This window comes from Tamandua tetradactyla, chromosome 3 (genome assembly GCF_023851605.1).
Source record: "Tamandua tetradactyla isolate mTamTet1 chromosome 3, mTamTet1.pri, whole genome shotgun sequence".
Lineage (NCBI taxonomy): Eukaryota > Metazoa > Chordata > Mammalia > Pilosa > Myrmecophagidae > Tamandua > Tamandua tetradactyla.
The window spans coordinates 165,886,111-165,912,643 of record NC_135329.1 but is presented as its reverse complement, the minus strand read 5'-3'; the positions used below and the strand labels follow the sequence as shown (position 1 = coordinate 165,912,643).

General features: G+C 35.3%; 1 protein-coding gene across 1 annotated transcript in view; it reads left to right on the top strand.

Moving 5' to 3' along the window:
* The window catches only part of TMEFF2 (transmembrane protein with EGF like and two follistatin like domains 2), a 237,573-nt gene that overhangs the window by 116,920 nt on the left and 94,120 nt on the right, over positions 1-26,533 (top strand). The window contains exon 5 of the mRNA XM_077151984.1: positions 15,261-15,357. Coding sequence (XP_077008099.1) covers positions 15,261-15,357 — 97 coding nt within the window. The remainder of the gene's footprint in view (positions 1-15,260; positions 15,358-26,533) is intronic.

Below are 26,533 nucleotides of genomic sequence, written 5' to 3'. Positions count from 1 at the left end.
TACACCTTTTTGGTAGTAATTATCTATTTTATCTCTATTATGGAATAAGGTTAAACTGTCACAAATGTTCCAACAGTTACCCAAATCTTCTTCCTGATGAAAGTACAACATCCTTACAAACGTTATCTACTTCTATTCCCCTTTTTCACAAGGAGAAAGTCATGTATTTCTTGCTTCTTACTGCCATTTCCAGACTGCTATCAATGCAATCTGGCACCATCACTCAATAAAATGCTACTAATTTAAAGTTCACGTTATTTGCTTATATCATTCATTCTTTTCCCTTACTTTGTTATAAGCTGCTGAATTCCACATTACTGTCGTTTTTCTCCATCAATCAGTACTTGACTCACTTTCATATAATCTATTCCAGGTTAACCACTAGGAACTAGGTTATGGAGAGTTGCTGGTGAAAATGATGAGACCAAAGACATTCCATCCACAACTCTCAGGCTTGTCCCCTGACATTTTCAGGTTATGCCAGCATATACAGTGGTAACAAATATCCCCCACCCCACCCCACCACCCAGAGTTAGTAGCTTAAAAGGACAAAGGTTCATTTCTAAATCTCACTACATGTTGACTGCAGGTTAGCTAGCAAGGTGTTAGGTAATGGAGGCTGGGTCTGCCCATGCCAGTCAGTCAGGGATTCAGACAGACAGAATAACATCTTGAACATTGGCTTCATACTTGGTCCAATCCATCAGTAAATCCTCTCTGTTCTTGCTCCAGCTGATACGCCAGACCTGACTATTTTTACAATCTCTTTGCCACAGCCTCTTAACTTGGCTTCCTCTCTTGCCCTTCTCATGTACCCTACACATAATAAACAAAGAGTGCTCTGGAGGGTTTCTAGCTAACAATTGGATGTTCTAGCCTGAAGTGACCTGTGCCATTTCCACTCAACAATTCATTAGTCAGAACCAGCTGCATGGCCCATCCAGCCGCACGGGACCAGGAGATGCAATCCTACTCCATGCCTGCACATTTTTAATATGTGATATCGATAACTACTGGAGGGTCTATCTGACCTTTCTTCTGGCCAGGTAATTTCTCAGACACCTTAACTTTTGTTAGTCACCTGGCACTGTGATCACATCTTTTTCCGTGTGTTTTGTACATAGACTGTTATAATCCAAAGATCTCAAACTCTTAAATCCCTCTCTCTGATCACTCTTTCCTATCATTTCCCAAGCCCTATGCTTAAACTGTATACAATTACGAATGTGATATACTGCTTGGCCCAGAATAATTCCCAGGGTATTGGGAGAATCAGACTAGTAATCCAACCTCCACAGTGTGATAAGAACCAATGAAGTGTCGGGCACAGGGTAGAGGCTCTACAAAGCCCTGGAATGAAGGAGAAGAGAAGAAGGTGAGGGTGTCTTTCTTTTTTAACATGGGCAGGCACCAGGAATCGAACCCAGGTCCTCTGGCATGGCAGGCAAGTGTTCTTGCCTGCTGAGCCACCATGGCCCGCCCAAGGGGGTCTTTCTTAAATGCTCAAGTTAGAATTAGCCATGGAGCTGGAGAGGCGACACACTGTTATATACTGTGAAAATGGCATGCGTAAAACTACAAGTACAGCTTTGGCATATGGAACATGTCAGTGGGTCCAGCGATGAAGGTTGAGTAGTAGGTCAAGGATAAATCATGAAAGACTTTGAATACAATGATAAGGACTGTGTATTTTAATCCTGAAGGCAATAGGAGGCCTCTGAACTAAAGAGGGTTTATCATAATCAGATTTAAATTTGTTTATTGCCCAATATTTCACAGTCATTAGAAATACCTCATTGACTGTTAAACCGAGTCCCCAATCTTAAATTAACGGAGCACCAGTAAGGCTCTACAAAAATACAAGATTTTAAAAATTTGTGTTACTAATTACATCGATGTAACCCACGATTTTATAATAAATAAATGCTTTGAAGTCTTAAAATGTTTCCTTCTTGGGTTTATTATATTTACTAATCTGTTTTTATTTGTTCACAAAGCTAAATGATATTTTATAGCTGAAAATTTCATCACATATGTACAGCAATATTATCATTTGTCAAACAACCACTGAACAGAAGTAATAAGCTACAGTCCTTGCTAAACTTTAGTCCTCATGGTTTAGGCCAACAGAAGTTTTCACAAAAACTTGAAGATAAATACTTTTTTCCAAATCCAGAAAATAAAAAAAAAAAAGGAAATTGGTTCAGTACCAATTAACTTGCATGTGAGGTGTAAGAGGTTTAATAATAAAAGGTTCATGAATCTTCATGAAGCTATGAATGAGAGTTGTTAGAGTTTGTTTAAAAACCTAAAGTTTTGAAAATTGATCTCATTATGAAACTCCAAGTAGAAATGGTTAACTTTTAACAAATGTTATCCCTTTCCTTTATCTCTGGATAGCCTTGGCATTCTAATAGACATAAAACTTTTCTCTAAAACCCATTCATTTTTGCTTGAGATCTAAATGTCTTCTTCCACAATTATTCATTCTTTCCATTTTACAGTTGTCAGCTGAACTAATGGTTCTGTAAGTAGACATATTGATTAGTGTAAAGTCAATTTCTAACCTATCCTAGCATCTCAACTTTCTTAGATGGTTTTATGCTGTTTTCTTTTTTCCATTTTGTGGAAGATGTTCATAATGTCTTCTTTCACACCTTGCATCAAATAACTCTGACCTTTCTATCCAAAAACTTTTAAGAAGACAGTTTTTCTTCTTGTTTTTTTTTTGTTTGTGTGTTGATTTGTGATCATTTATGTGAAAGCACTTAGTCTGAGAGGAAGTGAAACTTAGGATAGTGGGGTCTGCCTTTCTTGACTGCTAGTGGGGGCAGATTCCAAGATGAGGTATCAAAAAAGGGAACTTCAGGCATCCTAAGGCTTAGACAATAAATGAAAGATTTGACACAGAGTTTGAGGGACAGTTGTAAATTGGGGAAGAGAATAAAATCACAACCACATTCCGCCAAGTAGAGCCAAATGACAAAAGTTGTTGAGATGAAACAAGGCCTTTCAAAATGGACCAAGCAGGTTTGGAGAAAGGTTATAGTTAGTTTTAGCACAAGACAAACTAATGTCACTTAATTCTAACCTGACATGCTTCCTATTGTTTTGGCTATTGTGATTACAAAAAAACCAGGGGCAAAATAAGACTGGAACATATTTCAGGCAATTCAGGAAAATTATTGCTGTAATCCACCAATTTTATGAAATTTTATGAAAAGCTGTGACCTCTTAAAATTCATAGCAAGATTGTTATTGCTGTTCTCTTATTTCATTAGTCCATTATATCAATAAGTTATGTATTTAAACAGGACTTGCTGTTTATAAATTTCATTTTTTTTAATCTAACTTGGACTGGAAGACAGACTTAAATGAAGTATGTTTTTCAAGCTTGTATTGAAAAACCAACACTCTACCTTGTCCGTAGCAGGAAGTTAAATAAATAAATAAATAAATAAACCTTTATTTTATTCTCATCCTTATCAAGAAGAGAAGAGAAAAATATCTCCTTAGTGTTGTTCTCTGTTCCAAGGTCCGGTGTACTACAACAAAGTATAAAGGTATGAACAATTTCTGAGGATATCTGAGACTTCTTACCTATTCGTTTCCTCAATCCTTCCATTCCTTAATATAAGAAACCAATTAGGATATTTTGAGGGAAATGTTTCCTCTATAAGCTCCTCAATATTCTTAGTTCTCTATTTCAAATTTTAATTTTAAAAAAGTAAAAAAAAATTAAATAGAAAAAAATTGTGATTTTTTATTTCCCTGCTCCCACAAAAACTTCTACTTCAGTATCATTAGGCCACTTGTAAGGACCAAAAATTCATGTTTGTGATGTTCAGCCTTGGCTCCCCCTAAGAAACTTCTTACTTCAAATGAGAGAATGACTTTACTTCACCTTCAACACTTTCTTAATTATTGCACCTTTGGTTGGCATAACAAATTAGAGTACGCAAAGAGCTTTCACATATCATCCTGTTGAATCTTCACCACTGCCTGTGAGTCAAGCAGGGCAGGCATGTTGTTTTACAAATAAGAAATTCAGGGATTAAGAAAGAATCCGGACAACCTGAATCCAGCTCTGCCTGTCATTTCCAACCAAGAGATATGCATTTCGGTAAAATATATGGGAGGTGTACTTAAGAGCCATGTTTGCAAGTATGGAGATGTGCTAGTTAGAAGGTAACTATAAAGTTTAGATAAGGTATGATGAAGATCTGAACAACGCAGTGGTGATAACAATGGAATGGAAGAATGTTTAAGAAACAAACGACAGGTAAATTCTTTCCAGATTGTGAACCTCCTCCATCAAAACAAACACTGAGGAAGTTAAAGTTAACTTTGCTGGAAATTAGTCTTTATTCAGTGATTCAAAGGAAACTTTCTACATCACAAAATGCCTTTATGTCATTGTGCTGGTTTGAAAGGATATATGCCCCCTAAGAAAAGCCATGTTTTGATATAAATCCCATTTCATAAAGGTAAAATAATCTCTATTCAATACTGTATGTTTGAAACTGTAATGAGATTATCTCCCTGATTGATGAGATTTAGTTAAGAATGATTGTTAAACTGGATTAGGGGATGACATGTCTCCACCCATTTGAGTGGGTCTTGATTAGTTTCTGAAGTCCTATAAAAGAGGAAACATTTTGGAGAATGAGAGATTCAGAGAGAGCAACACTACAAAGCAGAGAGTCCACCAGTCAGTGACCTTTGGAGGTGAAGAAGGAAAACACCTCCCGGGGAGCTTCACGAAACAGGAAGCCAGGAGACAAAGCTAGCAGATGACACCGTATTCGCCATGTGCCCCTCCAGCCAAGAGAGAAGCCCTGACTGTGTTCGTCATGTGCCATCTCACTTGAGAGAGAGACCCTGAACTTCATCAGCCTTCTTGAACCAAGGTATCTTTCCCTGGATGACATTTCTATAGACTTGTTTTGATTGGGACATTTTATCGACCTTAGAACTGTAAACTTGCAACTCATTAAAATACCCCTTTTAAAAGCCATTCCGTTTTGGTATATTGCATTCCAGCAGCTAGCAAACCAGAACAGTCATCAACACCAAATGTCATTGTATTAAAGACATACAAAAGGGCATGTTAATAAAGATATATCCTTATTACATCAATGAGTTAGAAAAACTAAGTACAAAGGTGGCAAGCAGCAAATAGTATAAGAAAGACCTTGAAATACTTCGCTACACTATTTTCTCTTCTCCCTTTCTCACATTCTTTCTCACGTATAAATCCAATAGATACAGCAAATACAATCAGAGAAGATCTCCATCTTTACCCCCCAGTATCACCACCTCACTACATCTGTACCCACGCACACTGCCATCTCTCCTGGTAGACCAGAAAGCCTGTTCCCACTTCTACGACCAACCACTATGCCCATGTCTAAACCCCAACCTTTCTCAAGGACTTTGATTCTATAATTATCCACTTTCTCTCCTACGTCATTGTTTGTTCCTTTTGCTTGATCATTCCCTTCAGTGGACATGATACCTCAACACTACCTATGCATAAAAATTCGTCTCCTAACCCTACATTCTTCTTAAACTAATGCCTCATTCTCTTTACCTTCACTAGCAAATTGTGCAGAAGTGTTTTCTACAGTCACTGTTTCAAAATTTACTAATCTTTCAATCTCCTTATTCTGTTCCAATTGGGCTTTGGTACCCACTGTACCCTACAGTAACATGTTTAGCTCAGGCCAATATTCAGAACTTAACCAATAAAAAATAAATTTCCCATCTTTCAGGCATTCAATATGGAAAAATATTTTCAAATAGGAATATACATAAATAACATTATTTAAATTGATTATCCTGGGGGTAATAGAGCTATTTTTGCTTATGATTATAACTGATATGACAAAGTTTCAAAAAGTCCTGTATAGTGACATGTTCAAAGTGAATTTTACCAGGCATTATATTAAATGAATGAGGTTTTTTTTCCCTTTCCTTCTTTCACTTTTTTTCTTATCTTCCTCCTTCTTTTCTCTCTTCTTCCTTCTTTCTTTCCATTTCCCTTGCTCTCTCCCTGCCTTGCTTTCTTTATTTCTTCTTTCCTTCCTTTCTCTCTTCTTCTTATTATTTTTACTCAACTGAGTATCTTTAGTTTTAATCAAACAGAACTGAGTGAAAACAGTCAGGCTGAAATTTTCACAATAGAATTGTGTCTCAACATATTGCCTTTGTATTTATCATTTAAGTTATTCTTAGTTGTTCGAGAGATAAATTATATGTGATTTCTAGAGAAGCATTGTCAAACTCTATCAAAGTATCTTCATTAGAAGAATTAAATTTCGGTAATGATCTCTTCTTTTGAAGTGTTTAAATGAAATGATATTGCTCAGTTATAAATTTGGTCGTTAGGTTTTCAAGTGTTTTTTATAATTTTAAACCATTGCGTATAAATATAATTTTAGTTCCTTTAGTTTTTTATAAAATCAATGAAAATTTTTAAATTATCAGTGGAGTTGTACTTCTTTAAGTTAAGAGAAAGTAAAGATAATGAATTTCCTTTCTAAAATCTGGACACATCTTACTACATCATGACATTGACACATGTACAGCATTAATCTGTATTAGTTTTGTAAATTACAGACCAAAATGTCACTTCTTCTGTTTTAAACATTTCAATAATTTGATGTAACCATATAATTATAATTCAAATGCCAAATATCCTCACATTACAATATGAAAAAAAGGAAAGTATCGTCTTGCTCATATTTCTCTTAAAAGTCATATTAGAGTTTCTTAAGAAAAGTTGGGAAAAGCTAAAGAGAACATGAATATGACTCATAAACAATAGCTTAGAACTATCTGGGCTTCTAAGGACTTTCAACAGCTTTCATCATTTAAATTAAACTTATTTGCTTGAGAGAGTGAAGTACAAGGGGTAAAATGGCACAAAGTGGGGAAATAGATATGTACAAATTAAAGAGTGGAGTAAATAGTTCTGATTTTAAAAATTGTATTTTTTAAGTGGACTTCGCCCTTCATTGAAAGTTAATCTCATAGTTCAGCTTCTGGTGATAATAAGATAGTAAGTTATGCATGATAATCATTTTTTTTTGTAATTGGATAAACAAAGTGATGTTTATTACAACAGATACACTAAATGTTGTCATTGACCAGTCTTTTTTCTAAGTAACTAAAGTAACTAAAGGGAATAAAATTAAAACTCTACCAATAATTACTTTCTCCTCCTCCCTATTTAAGGAAAAAAAAAAGTGACCAGTAAATTGGTATTGACCCTAAAAGAGAAGAAAAAAAATGCATTCTAAACTTTGAAAAAAGAGTCAGATTAAGATCTGCATCGTTTGGGCAAAATGTTTTATAAGTCTATCTTCTCAGCTTCATAATAACTGAATGCAATCATTGAATGTATTGACTAATACATTTGGTAATGGTGTCAGTAGTTTAACTGAATGTAGAAATAGTAAGTATCGGTCATATTTTAAAATTGGAAATCTCTTTCTTTTGGTTGATACAATCTGATTGCTTCAGGGACCACTTATTTTATTTCAGACTTGATACACATGTAGTTTTCTATTTTTACATATTTATAGTATGTTTTTACAAATGGGATTTCTTGTATGTCTAAGAGAGAGAGGTATTCTAGAACTACGTGGAGAGGAAAATGTAGCCATGAGTAGAATTGGAAAAGGGGTGCTATACTGGGAGAAAAGAAAAAATATAAGGAAAGAAACATGCCTTAACTATTATAGAATATATGCTAGATTACAAAGGAAATAATACAGTTTGGAGACAAAATTGGAGAGAATTAAAAGCATATCCAGGGTTGGGCATGTAAGTAATGCCACCAAAATCCAAGGTGTGAAAAACAATGAAAAAATATTTGTTCCCTCAGAATTTATTAATAACATTAATAAATTTTGAGTTAGTCAGCTTTCACAAGCTACGTTACAGTTAAAAATGACCTTAAAATCTCAGAGGCCTGAAGCATCAATGGTGTATTTTTTGCTCTGATGACTGCAGTCAGCTCTGGCTCTACTCTGTATGTCTTCTTTGGGGACTGGTTGAAAGAACATCCCCTATTCTAGAATATGCCTTTTTTTTTTTTTTGATGCAGAGGGAATGAGCAAAAAAGCACAAATCCACATGGTCACTTTAATAAACCTTTTATTCAGAGCTCTCAATTCCACTGACATTTCAATGGCAAAAGCAAGTCACAAGGCCCAACCCTGATATCAATGGAGCTGCAAGTCAAAAGGCTATTGAGAGGAACATGTAGTTCTCTTATGGGAAAGAAAGGATGAAATAATTAAGGAAAATAATGCAATCCATCATATATGTATAATCCATTATACAATAGAGTGTCTTCTCTTGGGGAGTGTGGGATTATGGGTAGGTATTGAAAAGTTAAAGCTAATATGGGTCAGAGGACATATATTCATTTGACATTGACAGAGAGGGGTGTCCCATTAGTACTGAACCTCTGGCTTTTTACCTTTTTGAAGTTAAAGAATAGGATGACTGTTTAAGGTAAAAATAATTTTTAAAAAGAACATGAATTTTATAACACAGGTAGAATTAAAATTTCTGACAATAAGAATATAGAGTTTGGACTTTAGAAATTAGAAATGTATTATAAGCATAAAGTTCTTAAATCATTTCTGAAGTAATAGATTATATTTTCAACATAAATTAGGATAATCTAAAGATGTATATTATAATCTTTAAAGCAACCACCAAAATAGAAACACAAAGAGGCACAACCAAAAAGTCATTAGAAGAGATAAGATAATATGAATGTCATAGAATTTTACATTTATCTTTCAAATACAGAAAAGGAAAACACAAGAACACAGATTGAACACATAGAAATCAACACCAAGTTAGTAGACTTACAACCATATCAATTTCCTCTAAAAGAAATGGGGGGAGGGGGCAGTGCAAGGGTTGTTCAGTGGTAGAATTCTCACCTGCCATGCCGGAGACCTGAGTTTGATTCCTGGTCCATGCACTTCCTGAAAAACAAACAAGCAAAACAAACGAAAACCAAAACCAAAAAAAAAATCAACAAAGGGTGCTGCAATAACAGGATACTCACATGGAAAAATAATGAAATGTGACCCCACCATAAGGCATACAAAAAAAAAAAAAAAGTAACAGACTGTTCTGTATCTGTTGAAGTATACTTTGAAAATCATTGCTTTTTTTCTTTTCTTTGTATATATGCTATATTTACCAGTAAAAAAAAAAGTTTAAAAAAAGAAATAATGGACTGTGTATTCCTACTAAATAAGAAAGCATGATCCAACTAATGTGTTGTTTACAACAAACATAAAGAAACGAGGAGTTTGAAAGTAAAATAATGGAACCAAAGAACAAAAGAAAACTGGTGTGGCTATATGAATATCTGAACACGATGGAGTTCAGGATGAGTATTCTCACCAGAGATTCAAGCAGGTCATTTTACAATGGTAGGAAGGCATAAGTCTACTCACCAGCTATACATCTGATAGCAAGGCCCCAAATACCTGAAGCAAAACTTGACAGAACAGAACTAGAAACAACCAACTACCACAGGCAGAGACTTTAACACTTCTTTCTCAGTAACAGAAAGAAGTAAGCAAAAAATCAGTACAGATGTGGATGATTCTAACGACCTTAACAATCAATTCTATAAATCAAGATTTATAGAAAAAATCATGCCCAACAAGAACAGGTTGCATCTTCTGAAGTGCACATGGAATATTCAACAAGCTGAACACAATTTCTGGTCATAAAACATGTCTCGATAAATTCGAAAGGATTTAAATAAGCAATTTGCTCTGAAACTATGGAGTATAAATTAAAGATCAATAAATATAAAAAAAATTTAGCATAAAGGGGAAATAATATAAATAAGAGCAGAAATCAGTAAAAGACAAAATCTAAATAGCCTTGTATATGATGAGAAAATTGAATTTGTAATTAAACAATTTCCAAAAAAATAAGACTCAAGAACCAGATAGTTTTCCTGGTGAATTTTAACAAACATATGAGAAAAAAATAATTTTAATCCTATACAAACCATTTCATAAAATAGAGGCAGCTGGACTACTTCTCAACTCATTTTGTAAGTCCATTTTACCCTTATACCAAAAAACAGACCATGATAATGTGAGAAAATTACAGACAATATCTCTCATGAGCTAGATACAAAATTTCTGAATAAAATTTTAGCAAATTAAATCCAGTAATATGTCAAGCGAGTTATATGCCATGATCAAGTTTAGTTTATCCCAGGAATGCAAGGTTAGCTTAACATATGAAAATCAATCAATATAATTTATCACATTTACAGATTAATGTAGAAAAATCATATCCATATGGTAGAAAACAAATAGAAGAACCTCCATTGCTACTTCACCGTACTTCACACAATACATTTCACACCATATACTTCACAGCAAAACCCAATTTGAAATGTCTCTTAAACCCAAACTTAAAATTTTAAAAATTAAAATAAAATAGAGACTTGAAGAAAGCATATGAGAATATTTTCACTGGCCTTGGAGCAGGAGATTTCTTAGAAATGACTCAGAAAGCATAAATCATAAAATAATAAAGTGGATAAACTAAAGATTCATCAAAATAAAAACTTTTCACCAATAAAAACACCATCAAAGCAATAAACAGAGAGAAAATATTTGTAACACATATGCTTAACAAAAGACCTTGTATTCAAAATATATTAAAAGTAGCTGCAGGGCGGTGCGCCAGTGGCTCAGTGACAGAATTCTCACCTGCTATGCTGGAAATCTGCTTTGATTCCGGGAGCCTACCCATGCCAAAAAAATTTTTTTAATTAAAAAAAAAAGTAAAATGACTGCCACTCAAGAATAAGCAATTAAACAACAGTAACAAAAATTTTTACCCTAAAACCCAATAATCACACTTTCAGATACTTGTCCCAGAGAAATAAAAACATATGTCCAGAAAAAGTTTTTCATAGAATATTTATAGCAGTTTTATTAATATATATCTATTAATAGCAGTTTTATTAATAAATATCTAGTTATTATTTTAATTGATAATAGGTAACAACCCAGATGTCCTTAAACTAGAGGAGTGGTGAACAAACGATCTATTCATCTTGTGGAATACTACTTAGCAACACAAAGAATAAAATACTGATACACACAACAACTTGGAGTATTCTCAGAAGCTATTGCGCTGAGTGAAAGAAACCTGCATACAAAAATTACGTATTTATGATATCATTTATATGGTATACTACAAGAGGTGAAACCAACCTGAGGCAATAGGGTTCAGATCAGCAGTTGCTACTGTAGACAGTGTGGTGGGAAAATAATGGGAAGGGACACAAGGAAACTTTCTGGAATGTTGGAAATGCTCTGCATCTTGATGTGCATACCTCTAACTTATTGAAAAGTACAATTAAAATGTGAGTTTTTCTTTGAATGTGAATTCTAACTCAATTTTTTTTAATGAATGACTTTGGAAAGCTATCTTTGACTGTTATATTGTACCAAATTTTCAAAAATAGTATGAAACAGATTAGGAATATTATAAAAGGCACAGGAATATAGTGCAGTGAATTAGGGAGAGGACAAATTTGATCAGTGCATCACTGTACAGGAAAGCCAGTGAGGCGACCTGAACTGAGTGACAACAGGGTGGTGAGGAAGGAGCTTCGCTAATCTCCCGATGAAACCACCAGGGCAGCGAGATTTGAGAGAGAGGTTATTGGGTCATTTTTCACAATCCCTTAGTCCCTATTCTCCTTAAAAAGGTTAAATCAGTTTTAACTGATTAGCAGCATGTTAGGTATGATGTGCTTCAGTAGCATGATTTCCCTCTTCGCTCACATTTCCTCAATCACTTGCTAAAAGCTAAGTTTCTTTGGACTAAAGGAAAATAATTATTTTACCTCACAACTAAAAATAAAAGCCTTAAAATATAAGTAACTACTTACAATAGAGTGGTGCAATGGTGGCTCAGTGGCAGAATTCTTGCCTGCCATGCCACAGACTTGGGTTCAATTCCTGGTGCCTGCTCATGCAAAAAAAAAAAATATATATATATATATATATATATATTTATTTATTTATTTATTTACAATAATACTTTAGGACAAATGAATTTTATTTTTATCTAATCATTATATGAAGGCAAGTAAGTGCTGACCCTTCCTTTTTCTAATAAGGTAGAAAGAGAAGAAGAAAGGAATAGTCCAATGAAACACACATTTACTGAGCACCTATGATGTGCTAATCCAGTGCCTTTCAAGATTTTGTGACTGTGACTTTTAGTAAAAGCTACGATTTATATTGCAACCCAGTGTACAATGTGTGTTTGTATTTTTTTACATATCATATATCATTTCCATGTATATTTTATGACATTTATATACTTATATGCTAACTATGAGGCACTCTAATGCTCTAATGTTTTCTATTCTAATATTTTCTGCTGTGTGTTTACAAAAATACTGCAACAGTTGGCTTAAACAATGGAAGTTTGTTGGCTCCCAATTTTGAATCTAGAAGTTCAAATCAAGGTATCATCAAGGCAATGCTTTCTTCCCAAAGACCCGCGGTCTGAGGCTGGCTGCCAGTCATTCTTGGTCCTGGGCTCCTCTGTCACACAGCAGCACACAGGCAGCCTCTCCTGGCTTCTCCCTGCTCTTCTGGCTTCTGTTGACTTTCAGCCCCCAGTTCCTCCCTCCGTGGCTTTTTTGCATTCTGACGTTCCCCATAGGGCCTGTGAGAAGGCCTGTGCTAAAGAATGCATGATGGGAAGCTCACAATAGAGAAGTAGTCTTAGTGCTGTTTAGGGCAGAGATTCCTAGGCAACTATGTTCTTTTTAAAATGTTTATGTCTGTGTACAGAAAATTCATATCCATGCCCCAAGCAGATTACTAATTCAGTGACTCCAAGGATATCCCAGGGCATTTATGTTAAAAAACAAAGAAACAAACAAAATCTTCCAGAGCCCAATCCTACCTAAGAACCACTGGTCTTCAAAGTTAAATAAAGCTGTACACTGATTACACATATGTGCCTGTGTATGTGTGTATATACATATAGACATACGTGTATACATCTGTATGTATATGTCCATTCACAGTGGGCCAAACCTGTGCTTCAGGTGAAGTAGAAAGATTCTATTTTATTTTTCATGGTGGATGACTTCATATAAAGTCATCTATTCTCAAAGAATTTACAGATGATTGCTATTGCTACTATTCAATTTGCTTCTCCTTGGGGAAGAATTTCCAAACATCCAGATTCTACCAACAACCATCTTTTTATTAAAATGTAATGCAACTTATAGTAGAAATATTATTATTAGTTCTGCTGAGTTAGCAAGTTCATCCTCTGGATTACTTCCAGCAGATCCCTAACCAAGGATCTCTACTGCTGAAGAAAATGGGGCTGCCCCTAAGTGGCTCTCGCTGTTCATTAAGGACCTTCCAATGCGTTAGTATGTTTCCTGAGTGATGGGAAGTTTTAGTCTGGCAGTTGCTAATCTTGCTAACACTAAAAGGTTCCCTCCCATTAGCAGCTTCTGTGTTGCATTAATAATAAGAAAGTAATAAAGAGACTGACCTCAGATGTTCAGTCTCCCCAGAGGTGAAGCCCCAGTTTCCCTCTTATCCTCTCTGGTCCACTCTAATGGTCTTGCCTATATTCTACTAATAGAGTGGATAATAAGATAAGTGCTGCCTCTTTTATCAGAATCTGACATTCCTTCTTTTCAGGAAAAACAACTATTTTTTAGACTTCCAAATTTAGAAGTATACTATCAAAATTTTGCAATTGAAGTGGATCTGTTTAATCTGTATTTTTTTCTTTATGTATGTACAAATCATCAAGGCCAGAGGAAAAAAAACTTGCTTTAGAAAAAATAAATCTGTCTTTCCTGAAAGAACGATGAAACAGAGAACTCTTATAGGGATGATTTTTTTGTCTTTTTTTTTTCAGTCAAATCACTCCCAGCAATATAAATAAAAGAAAGTCAAGGTACAAAGACCTTTGTTTTTATAAATCTTAAAAACTATTAGCAAACAAAGATGAGATGAGGAGAAAATGCCATATAAAAACAAAATAAGTAAGGTTGGATTTGATGGTTCAGGATGAAATGTTAATAAGCTGTGCCTTGTTAAAATTGTGGCCTTAGGGTTCATAAAAACTGGAGCCAGTACTACACTTACGTTCTTTTTCTACCAAAGACACTTAACTTTTTAAAGAATCTTTAAATTTTTAAACATCTGTTGTTAAGTATATGGTCCGTCCATGGAATACAATTATCTGTGCAGTAGTTAGGTTGTTGCAATTTTTCATTCCTAAACAGTACTATTTTTGCTTTCAGCTATCTATTTTTTAATTAAGCAAATAGTAATCCATCACTGCAAAGTATGGCTCAGATTTTCATTCCTTGCATTCAAAATAGTACAAATTTTTATTGGATTTACACTATTACACCTTGATTTTGAAAGGCTATGTTGTAATTAGGTTATTTGTATTGCCACTTTTTTGTGCCTGTAATTTAGGAACAAAGAAGTACCAATATGTTTTTAATAATCGCCACCAGTGATTTAACATATTATATTCATAATATGTTTCCCTCACAGGAAATCACCAGGATTGGTTTTGTGCAATATTCACATGCATCCTATTTATATGACAATGAAATACAAGAAATTGCAATACCAACCAAGTAAAAGCTGTCCTCTAACAACATATAATCAGCATATTTTTCTTCATAGCTATTTAACATCTTGAAAGAGAAGAGATAAATTGTATCTAATAATTCAGGGCTGCCCATGTAAATTTTTTAAATTATATCTGAAAACCCTTTTTTACTATAGAAAGAGTCTATAATTTAGGAATGAGAAAATGCCAAGTATGTTTTTACAAAGTAAAGGTTAGATTTTTCCTCTAGGCAGTTAACAATCTAAACCCCTTTTAATTACATAACACTTTCATATGGTTCACTTATTAGCAAAGCAATTTTAATAAATCCTGTAAAAATTTTATTGTATTATTTTGTAAAGTGCAGAATTGTTCACTGCATACCAGTGGATGACGTATTATTGTTAGAGCTGTGCTTAAATTTAGGGGAGAGTTAAACGTGACTTCCTTATGAAGACCTGATAGCAAACAAGTCCATTGGGACGTAGCACTTCCGTACTGAATAGCCTTCGCGTTGCCGGTGTTATGCGCGCTGAGTTCCTCATATTTACTTTTCTTCTGCACTACAGTCCATGAGGGCTCAGGAGAAACCAGTCAAAAGGAGACATCCACTTGCGACATTTGCCAGTTCGGCGCAGAATGTGACGAAGATGCCGAGGATGTCTGGTAACATTCTATTTTTATTATTTTAAACAAAATAATAGTAGTGATAATTTCTGTTTATTTCATCAACCATTCTGCAAAATAAGGCATTGTCAGCATTTTTTTTTTCTTATCCAGTTCTCGGAGGGGTGGGGGGCGGGGGGCGGGGGGAGAACGGCTATAGTAACAGTGAAGAATTTCTGGACTTGGCTTAAGGGGTGAGTCAGCCAGGCAGTTGCCCAGGGCAGCACTTGATAAGATACACTAAGATATCACTGAGACCCCCAAATCATGTCAGTGTTAAGAGATAGAGAGAAAAAATCATTTTAACCAGAACGTCTCTCAAAAAGTATAGTGGAGAAACAAGAAATGGTTGCTAATCTGTTTGCTAAAATGGTGGCTCTGAGTAGCTGCTGAGATTTTATTTAGGGATATGCATGTGTAGTACCATGAGTGACTTGGGGAAGAGAGTAAACCAAAGAATGATTTCTGGGTCAATCTGATGTCCACTTCTAAGCATTTCTCAGCTTCTCCTCTAAAGCTATGTTGAACAAATTATGAGTGATATTCATTATTTTGAATGAGTGTAGAGATCTTAGTAAACTAGGGGTATCCACGCATATTGGCCCAGCCCTGATCATATCCCAAAATGAGCAACCCAATGTCTGGAGCAAGGTATTTGTGATACGGTAATACAAAGAGATAGTCTCTTGGTCTTTTTCTGTCTCTCTGTATCTCTCCCTCTGTTTCTCTCTCCTCTATCTCTCTATCTCTCACACACATACAGACTCATACACACACACACACACTCACACACACACGTATTTCTTTCAGAAAAGGAACCTAGTACCCTTTTTCTTCAATTTGCGAACTGTTTGCTTTGTGCAGATAGCAATCAGTTTAATCAAACTTTTGTGGGCAGAAAGGGGTATTCATTGAAGGGACAAGAAACAAAAAGAAGACAAGATAATTTGGAGCAAAGTGAAACAATCTGCATTTAAAATAGTTTTGGATACAGATTAAGTTGAGGATTCCAATGGAGCAAACAGTGTTTATTAGGGCCATTAAATAGATACTTACAGGTTAATGCTGCCATTGGGTAGTTAGAAGAAATAACTGCCTATTAGTAAAAGCATATATCAGTAGACTTCCCATTTTTATCGAACACTTCTAGACCTTGAAAAACTGAGAACCAAGTCAGGGAGTCATTTTGAGATAAACAAATGTGTTTTCTTAAGAACATCCTGGACAGCATCTTAATGACTGTCAAATGTATGATTCCTAAACCTGGCTGATTGTCAGATTTACTTTGGGAGTTTTTCACATATACCGGTTCTATAGTTCCATGCCCAAATCACTGAATCAGAATTTCAAGGGTGTCAGCATAACAATTTAACTAAAGGTGAAAGTGAACAATATTTTTCTGTCATATCTGGAATAATGAGCTGGACCAGATTGCAGGCAGCTTAAGTCCAGTGACTCTCAAGACCTGCAGGGCTAGACCTGGTGACTAGGGAGCTGCCTGCAGCTGGCAATGGGAAAACAGTCAGGCAAGCAGAGTGTCCGTCCTGGCAGTTAAGCAAAAGGTAAGGTCCAATATGCAAAGGCAGACAGTACAAGGAAATATGGGCAAGGCTGATGGCATCAGATTCATCAGTAGGCCGTAGGGTCCAGCCAGGACAACTGGTATTCAGAAGAAACAGTTTATGTACAAGGACACATAAGGAGAAGAACAAGGAAAGACCTCATTCATGGAGGAATTGGGTGTCAATCTGGAGAAAAGAAACAGAAACTGACATGGGAATAGATATCCACTTAATGGAACTAGTGTACAAAGTCAAGTCTTGGTTACAATGGACTGGCCAAGCCCCTAGGTCTTGAAAATAAATTGCAAAGCCAAAATGAAATCAGCAGCAAGATTGACCGATGTTGAATCAGTTAACTTTTGGCCAAGACTTCTTGTACACCCCCAGCCTAAAGACAAGATTAGTTCCAAAAGGCGGAATAAAGCTGAATCTCCAGATGGGGGCTAAGTGGCCATAGCTGTGAAGATTAGAGGGATGCAGGGCAGGAAGCCAAGAAGATCATTATACTTCCCAGGCAAGAATGAAAAGTTGTTAGCATTTAAAAAATGCACTTAAAATGTCCAATGGAAGCAATAAGGACTGGTACTGAAATGATGAACAAATTGATTTTTATTTACATAAATACCTTTGTATGTTAACATAATATATTTAGTTATGGCCATGAAGGACAGATTAGAAACTGTCAAAGGATACAAGAATAAAGTAATAAATAAATTAAATAGACATGGAATCAAAGAGGCCATAAAGTGAGACAGAAAGCGATAAGGGAGTGATCGGCCTCCAGTACTTGTCAACAGAACTTGGACTGATCCAGAGGAGTTTTGATGCACTACTGATTTTGGATGAGACCATGGCCAGGTCCTCTTGCAAACGTAGAACACCGCATATGCTATGTGACTACAAAAAAGGGTAACTGGATGTTTTGTTTTGTTCTTTGACTCTAATTAAGCTACAAGTTTATTCATAACTACTTCCTCAAACTTGCACTATGAAGTAACAACAAGATGTGACTAAATACTACCAAAAAAAAATATTATTGTATCTGCAACATTGAAACAAAGATGAAAAATTAATTCCTCAACTTTCTTTAATCCTGGTCTAAGAAATGAATATTTTACATTTTGTCGTGAGGGCAAAGTCTAGTTATTCATAAATGCTTAGGTACTTCTAAGATGAAGATACATCTTTCTTAGATTTAAGAAGCCAGTAACAGACAATTGATCCTGTTTACTTAATTAGATGAGTTTTGAAGTAAGTCAGTCACTGTGTAAATGAGGACAAAGAGATATGTAAAATGGAAAGGAAGGAAGAACGTAAAATAAGATGAGAAAAAGATAAATTATGGCATTGATAAATCTTGATACTCATCACACAGCATTCGAATGCTTTTATTGTGTTAACACCAATGGCTTATAAGCTAATATAAGACCCATGTTTATTTTCTTTGATTTCATTTAGAGGTTTCTATCTTGCATTTTTTTCTTGCTATAGAGAACACCAAGATTGCAGAGATCAGAATATGGTCAGGCTTTCTCAATAGGAAAGAAAGACCATTACTACGAAAGACTCTTCAATTATTTACCTAAAAGTTGGAAAGGATTACACTTTCTAAGGAGAGAAAAATCAACATGATAGGCGGTCCACAACAATTACGGCCACTCTCATCTTGGAAGCAGGTTTTATCTAGATTGGCCCTCAGTGATAGTTCCAACACCTTTGCAAAGGGATTTGCATGTCTGTTTATGCGGAAGAGGTTAAGAGAGAGAGAAAAGAAGGGTTTAAAAGATTGTTTCTCTTTATGTCTAGACTGAAAGAAAGTCAAAACTAATGCATTTATACATCGAAGAGACTCAACAGATACATCTTTCTAAATATATTTTATAAAGAAAGAGAATGGCTTATAAGTAAGTCAAACATAATGAAATTGACTCATCGCAAAGGAGTAAAGCCTCATCTGATAGCACTGGGAATATGACTTATGATTTGAACAAATATTTCTGATACTTGGTTGGTTCTAAAACAGTTTTATATTCCTTTAATTATCTTGCTTGATAAATTATCTCACTGAGTCCAAAGTAGGTCAGTAGTAACTGCTCTGGGAGCTATTCCTATGAAGTCTTCAGCCTAGCACTTTCTGTTGGTCCTGTCAATCAGAATTTCAGAGCCCTGAGGTTGATACTTGATTTAGTATAAGAAAAAGTAAGTTGGAAGGGCTGTGTATGGAATTGGCTATATGCCTAACATTCCCAGGGTGTCAGAATAGATCAAGGAAGGGAGCACAGGTGTAAGAGCAGATGCAGCCGGGTGACAAATGATTAAAAGGTACAACTTGTTTGCTTCATATATATGCTTTATAACTCCTTATTTCCATTTTAACTTTGCTTTTGCATTATTCTCTACATGCCACTCAGAATCCATAAGCAAAATCATACTGGCTTCAATGCTATTAATTTCTTGATTTGTTTTGTTTCTGAAAGCATTAATAATGTTTTCCAGTTTTAGTATATAACATCCTTGTGTTTGACTGCAATAGTAAGAAAGGATATAAAGCAAAGTAGTTGCAGTGAAATGAGTTCCAAAGAAAGAGTGGATGAGGATTTATTTTGTCTGTCTTTCATTGATGTTCCATAACAGAAACAAGGTGTGGGATTTGAAACTCCTTTTGTGAGCATCTCTTACAAAGATGGTTTAGTTTGAAGTCTTTAACATCTTACTCCTTTGATCTGAGAAGGCTCCTTGTCACCAGGAACACTGTGTGTTGTTGGCATCATTTCCACCTTTAATGCATTTTGGACTGCAGAGACTCATGAATATTTGAAGCAGGGCAATAGCCGTGGATGCTCCTTGGCATTGGATTACACCACACATATAAGTAAATTAGACATTAGTTCCTGCTGATTTTAGTACATTTGGGTTCTGAGTTTGATAAGGAAATTTCAGACTCCTCTGAGGAAGACACAAAATTTCTTTTAAAACTATTACTGGTCAACAGTTGAACAAAAGATTGTGCTGCAAGTGGAAAGTTTCCAACTGTTTTCTACGAAGGCAAAAGATGATTGGTTAGGGTTGTGTCCAGTATATGCAAGGAAGAGGATATTGATTAGTCACAAAATTTTAGGAGTTCATACAGCCTTCCCCCTTCTCTTTTATTGATTTCCTTTGCTCTCTGGCCTCAGAATGGTAAATATGATAACCAAAATGAAAACTGGCTTCTAACATGAATTTATTCATTAAAACAATGAGGGGGAAAAGGCAATAACAGAAATCAGGTCTGGTCTAGGGATGTAAGATTTTTATTAGATGGATTTATGAGGAGTCCTTGTCAGTTCCAAGATTCCTATTCTTAGCATACTGATGTCCTCCAATTGCCTTTTACCCAACACCATGAGGACAATGGCTGTCACCTCTGAAAATTACCATAGCATTGTTTTCTGTCATGCAGATGGGTGGGACTGAAGAGTGAAGACACCACTTTGTTTTCTTCAATGCTTCCATTTACCCAGAAAATTCTTCTAAGAGGAGAGTGAGGTAGTCTGCTTCTGATTTGGGGAAAGTTACACTTCTCCATTCCCATATTTTCAGAGGGAAACGCTGACACTTTTTAGCAAATGTATGCCAAGCATAAATTTTGAGTTTGATTTTATTTCCTCCTTTTGGGTATTTCCCTATCTGTCCTAAGGAAAAAAAAATTTATATTTTTAAAAATTTTACCCATTAAAATTTAGAAGTGCAATTATAGTTAGATAGAACTAGTGCTTGTAATATGTCTGTGCAATGGTGTGTGCAGGGTATTGAACAAGGCTGTGTGCTAACAGATGCCTGATCTCTGACCTAAAATTCCCTCTGCAGTAGCTGTCTGTCAATAGACAAATCTGAAAATTGAAGTGCAAAGCTTTGAGTGTTACTTAGAAAGATAAGTTAAAATGTTGATAGTCCAAGAAAGCAGCAGGCAGTTCCAAAAGAAAATCTAACACACTTTCCAAAATAGAAGACTTACACTTTATGAAAAATAAAAAATAAAATAAAATTGAAATATGGAAATAAACCATGCTCTTGATAAGAGAGGGTTGTCTCAGATCTTCTGTGATACTTCTTCTACTTCAAAAGGAATTGGATTTTCAGCTAAGTTCTTCAGAGCCTTTTGAATTTTTCTCAGGGACTATGCCTCAATTCTACTAGCTATCATATAATAATTAATGAAATTTAATGAGAATACAGTAGATATAAACCTAGATCTGGCATAGAGTACCAGTATTCTAAATTTAACATATGTTTCATGTGCTTTTAAACTTTTTATTTAGATCATGCAGTATAAATCATGTTAACATCTCTTTTATTAAAAAAAAAAAAACAGTGAAACCCTACATGAAGGCAGAACAAAAGAGAAAAAACTCCTAAGTGAGGATTATGTTTTTACTACAAACTTAAACTGTTTTTATCACTTATTTCCTTTTTTACTTTCCTTTTTAAAATCTTATGGTAGACTATACATTGCTAATGGGGTATTGCCTCACCTTTTGATGCTAGCACAGTTTGTCTCAACTTCCTCCTGAATTTTCTGGGTTTCAGTCTCTAGCATATTCTAAGTAAGGGATTCCTGTCCCTTAGTACCAGGGAATGCTTAATCCATGTTCAAGAGTCTGTAACATCCTGGTCTCAGAGATGAAAATATGAATTCCACTGTGCTGTCAAAATAGGATAGCACTTTTAAAGGCACATGTTTTCTGTGTGTCAGGTATCATCCCAAACAAATGTTTACATTTATAGGGCTGTTTAAGCATCCACCACAGTCTTACAAAGTTAGATATATTAATAATCCCCACCTTACAAAAAAAAAGTCAAAGCACAGAAGGGTTAAGCAGATTGTGCAAAGCCGAACAGCAAGTGGTAGAACCAGGATTCAGACCCAACCAGACTGACTCCAGAGTCCATGCTCCTAACCACTGCTCATTGTCGTCTCATGTGTTTTAATGACATGAATTGTTTGGGGCCTGAAGGCCGGTGGGGATGGTGTATCTAGTACATTTTGTATGAGGGGGACATGTATATATATGCCATACACACACACACACACACACATATACACACACATATACACTGAATATATATATATGTGTGTGTGTGTGTGTTTCATATATTCAGTATAGAATTTCATTTTTTTCTTAACATAGAATGTAAAAACAAAGACTCTAAGTAGCGTTTTCTGATGAAGTTCACCACCGCTAGGTCCGAATTGTCTGTGATGCCCTTGAAATATTTTCTTTCCCAGTAGGCATATATGCTTTCTTTCTATGCAGTTCCCCTCATGCTTGTGAAGTGTTAATTTGTTTATTCTTCATAATGGTACTGGATTATGAAAAATATTCTTATTATGCTTATATGTGTGACTGGCCTTGAGATTGCAGAGAAGAGACATATCTTCATCAAAATCTGAATAATTTGAAGTGGCAATGGCCACAATGAAGTATGGATCGAGGTGAAGATATATTGATGAGTTATAGCTGGTGATAGCTTTCAGATCATTTTGCTTGTAAAGAGAACTATAACACAGCCTATAGAGACTGGCCATTATAATTTGTCCCCTTCTTTTAAGGCTGTAGTGCCTTCATTAACAGTATTTTAAAGGCTATGCAAAAGGCAGAGCAGAGAATCTCCTGTAAGAGTGTGGCAAAGGCACTGCTCAGTCAGCCATTTACTGAGCAAAATGGAACCTGGTCTCATTCCCTAGTAACCTTGGGAATAGCTGATGGGCTACTTGGCTCCTTCCAAGTAGCAAAAGCAGGTTTGTTAAAAGTGCCTATTCTCTTTGGATGAATAGAAATTGTTGGAGATGAAAAATAGAGAAAAGAGAGGAATCATCAAAGTAAATGGCAAGTAAATATAAATATGCCAGGAGGGTTTAATACCTATCCTGGCGGCAGTGCCATGTCACATCTTTTTTTGGCACTTAAAATTATGTCAAGCCTCATTTTCCAATCTAACATATCTTTTGGATGGTTTCATTAAAACAGGATTTGCTGGTTTCATTTTTCTAGCTGTAAAAGTAATATATGTTTATCATAGAAAAAACTATAGAAAAATATAATGCCACTATTATTATTTATAGAGGTTGTATATAGATAACCACTATAAATTTGGGGAGATATATTTTCCTCCTAAGTGTGTGTGTGTATTGTGTATTTTTAATAACAGTCTAATCATACTTTGTGGATCAACAAAACCATCTCTTGAAAGTTTTTGCTTGACTTTGAGGCTGAGTATGGGCATTGTTAGGAATAATGGGCAAATTTAAGACTAATGTATTTAAATTTGAACATAATTTCCATTGCCCAAGTTCTAATTATTATTTCAAAAATTTCAGCATTTTTCAAGAAGCACTTCCTATTATTTCTGATCTAAAAAGAAGATTTTCCAAAGCTTAAAGCCCCTCTAAATCTGTGTAGGACATTTTTCTTGGTTAGCTTCAATACACTAGACAGAAAGTATACTGAAAACGTTTCCATTGTCTGTAAGCAGAGTGTTCATAATAAATAGCTTTCTGAGGTATGGGCATTATTTACTGAGAAACTGTCCTCCCAAAGGTGTTTTAAATTGGGTAGAAACTGTTGCCGGTCTTCAGTGGTTTACTTCCAAAGAGTAATATATTATATGTGCTGGTTCATTTAAGCAACAAATCAGCAAGCTGTCTTCAGAAGTTCACATCGGTCTGCTCCAGACACATCTCCCTGCAAAGATGTGCAATACCTAGTAAGTGATTGAGCAAATTGTAGAATTATATGCAATTCCCAATCAAAAGATGGAGACTGCTGAAGCTCTCAGTGTTTATAATAGTAAAAACTAGAAAATAAGTAATGGAAATGAATATCTGATTTTTCTAGTCCTCCAATGCAAAGTAAAATAAGTCAGGAGTAGGTCCGTTCATCCTTTCATCATTGAGCTATGAATGAAACTAAAGAAATCAGGGTGATGGCCTTGGGGTAGATGATCTTCTAAAGATTGTTTACTAGAGCTTTTTTTATTCCTATAAACCTTGCAGACTCTGACGTGGTAATTCAGTCTGAGATGAATGATTTTCTGAGATCATCCTAAAATGAACTTTCTTAAATCAAAATTTGCATTGTCTAGGGAAATAAAAGAAATGTTAGTTGCCAACTAGACATGCATGCTTATTATCAGCAGTTATTAAGAGATGTATATCAGGAAGAAATGCACAATTGGGAAAAAATAATAATTGGAATAAAATGTGGGCTTCATATTAGCAGAAACTAGCGATTATTTCTATAACATCAATATCTGTATAAATGTGATAGTTTAAGTCATTCAAATATAACATCAAATTGTCAATTATAGCAAAAAATGAAAATTATATTTTTGATTGTAGTATGCAGTTTATTTTTAATTGGCAATGTTTTTTCTTCTCTATAAAACTTGTTTCTTCAGGGAAAAAGAAAATGCAGCAGATCTGTTCACATTATAGCAATGCTGGATAGTCATACTTGAAAGAAACCCTGCATTAATCTACCTGCATCTACCATTGTTGTATAAAGTTACTACATGCTTAGGGGAGATGTTACAGCATGTTTTATACCTGAATTCATGAGTCTTGTAGCAATTGTCTTTTTGAAGTTGTGTTGGAGAAAGTGTCTTCCTTTGAGGTATGCATAGCATAAAGGGGCAGCCAGAGGAAGAGAAAAATCTTCTAACATTTTCAAAACCTTAAAACACAACATTTTCAGAATATTTTCCCCAATCTCATGTTTCTTTGACCAATATGAAGTAGATAGGGCAAGTAATGTTATCTTTATTTGACAGTTAAACATATTAACTCCCCAGAAGTTTAAAGATCACCAATAATGTGGTAAAGAGGAGGGATCCGAAACAGTTCTGCTGAGCCATTACCTCACCAAAGTTATTACCAAAGCGAGATTACAAAAAGAGTTTAAAAGGAGATGGTGTGATACAGTGGAAAGAGCAGTGAAACAAATCTTGCCTTGGGTAAAATGAAATCTCATATCCATTAGGCAGTCCTTTTCCGTTTCCTCTGAAATCCCTGCCCCACCTCATCTCATCCCTAAACAGTTAATAATCTACTACTAATCTGTGTCTGTAGATTTTTCTGACCTGGGACTTTCCTGTAAGTGGAATCACATAATATATGGTCCTGGATGGCTGACTCCTTTCACTTAGCTTAACTTTTCAAGGTTCATTCATGTGGTAGAATGTATCAGTGCTTCCTTCCTTTTGATTGATGAATAATACCCCATTGTGTAGATATAAGACATTTTGCTTATCCATCAATTGAGGGACAATATTTTATTTGTTTCCAATTTTGACATATACAAGTTTTTGTGTGGACTTACATTTTTATTTCTCTTGGGTATATACCTAGGAGTAGAACTGCTGGGTCATATGGTACTCCATGTATAGCTTCTCCAGAATGGCCAAACTGCTTTGCAAAGTGACTATACAATTTTACATTCCCCCCAGTAATTTAGAGAGTTTCAGTTTTTTCACATCCTTACCCATACTTGTTATTATATATCTTTTTGATTAAAATAGTTCTAGTGGGTATGAAGGGCTATCTGCTTGTGGTTTTGATTTGCTTTTCCTTGATGGCTGTGAAACTGTTGTGTACCCCAGAAATGCTTTCTTTTAATCCTGATCCAATATTGTGGGGTGGGATCTTTGGATAGGTGTTCCCATGGAGATGCAACACACCCAATTGTGGGTGTGACCCTTTTGATTAGATTAAGTTCTGCAAGGATGCGGGCCCACACATTCAAAGTGGATCTTATTAGTTTACTGGAGTCCTTTAAAAGGGGAAACATTTCAGAGAAAGCTCAGAAGCAGACATTTAAAGAGATGCTCGGAGAGCAGATACAGACAACCAACACAGACACAGACATTTGGAGATGCAGGTGAAAATGCCAGAAGAATCCACAAGACCTGCAAGAGCTGTTTGAGGCCAGAAACTGGGAGAGAATTGCCATGTGCCTTCTGAGCAAGCCAGAACCCAAACTTTTACTCAGGAGCAGCTATGTGAGAGCCCACAGATGCTCAGAGAGGAAGCCACTGGAATCAGAAGCACAAAGGAACAAAACCTTAGCAAGGACCTCAGGTGTCAGCTACGTGCCTTCCCAGCCAACAGAGAAAGCCCAGACACTATTCAGCCTTTCTTCGACATCAAGGTATCTTTTACTAAATGCCTCAGTTTGAACATTTTTAATTCCTAGAACTGCAAGCTTGTAACTTAATAAATCTCCTTTATAAAAGCCATTCCATTTCTAGCATGTTGCATTCTGGCAGCATTAGCAAACTAAATAATGGCCAATGATGTTTAGCCTCTTTTCATATGCTTATTGGCCATGTGTGTATCTTCTACAAAGTAGTCTAGCCAGATTCTTTGGCCGTTTTTAATTGGATTATTGGTCTGTTTATTATTTTTATTATTATTGCTTAACCCTTTTTTATTAGAGGAATTATGGGCATATGGAACAATCATGTGTAAAATACAGGATACTCACATACTACCCTCTTATTAACATCATGCATTGTTTTGGTACATTTGTCACAATTGATGAAAGCACATTTTTATAATTGTACTATTTAGCATA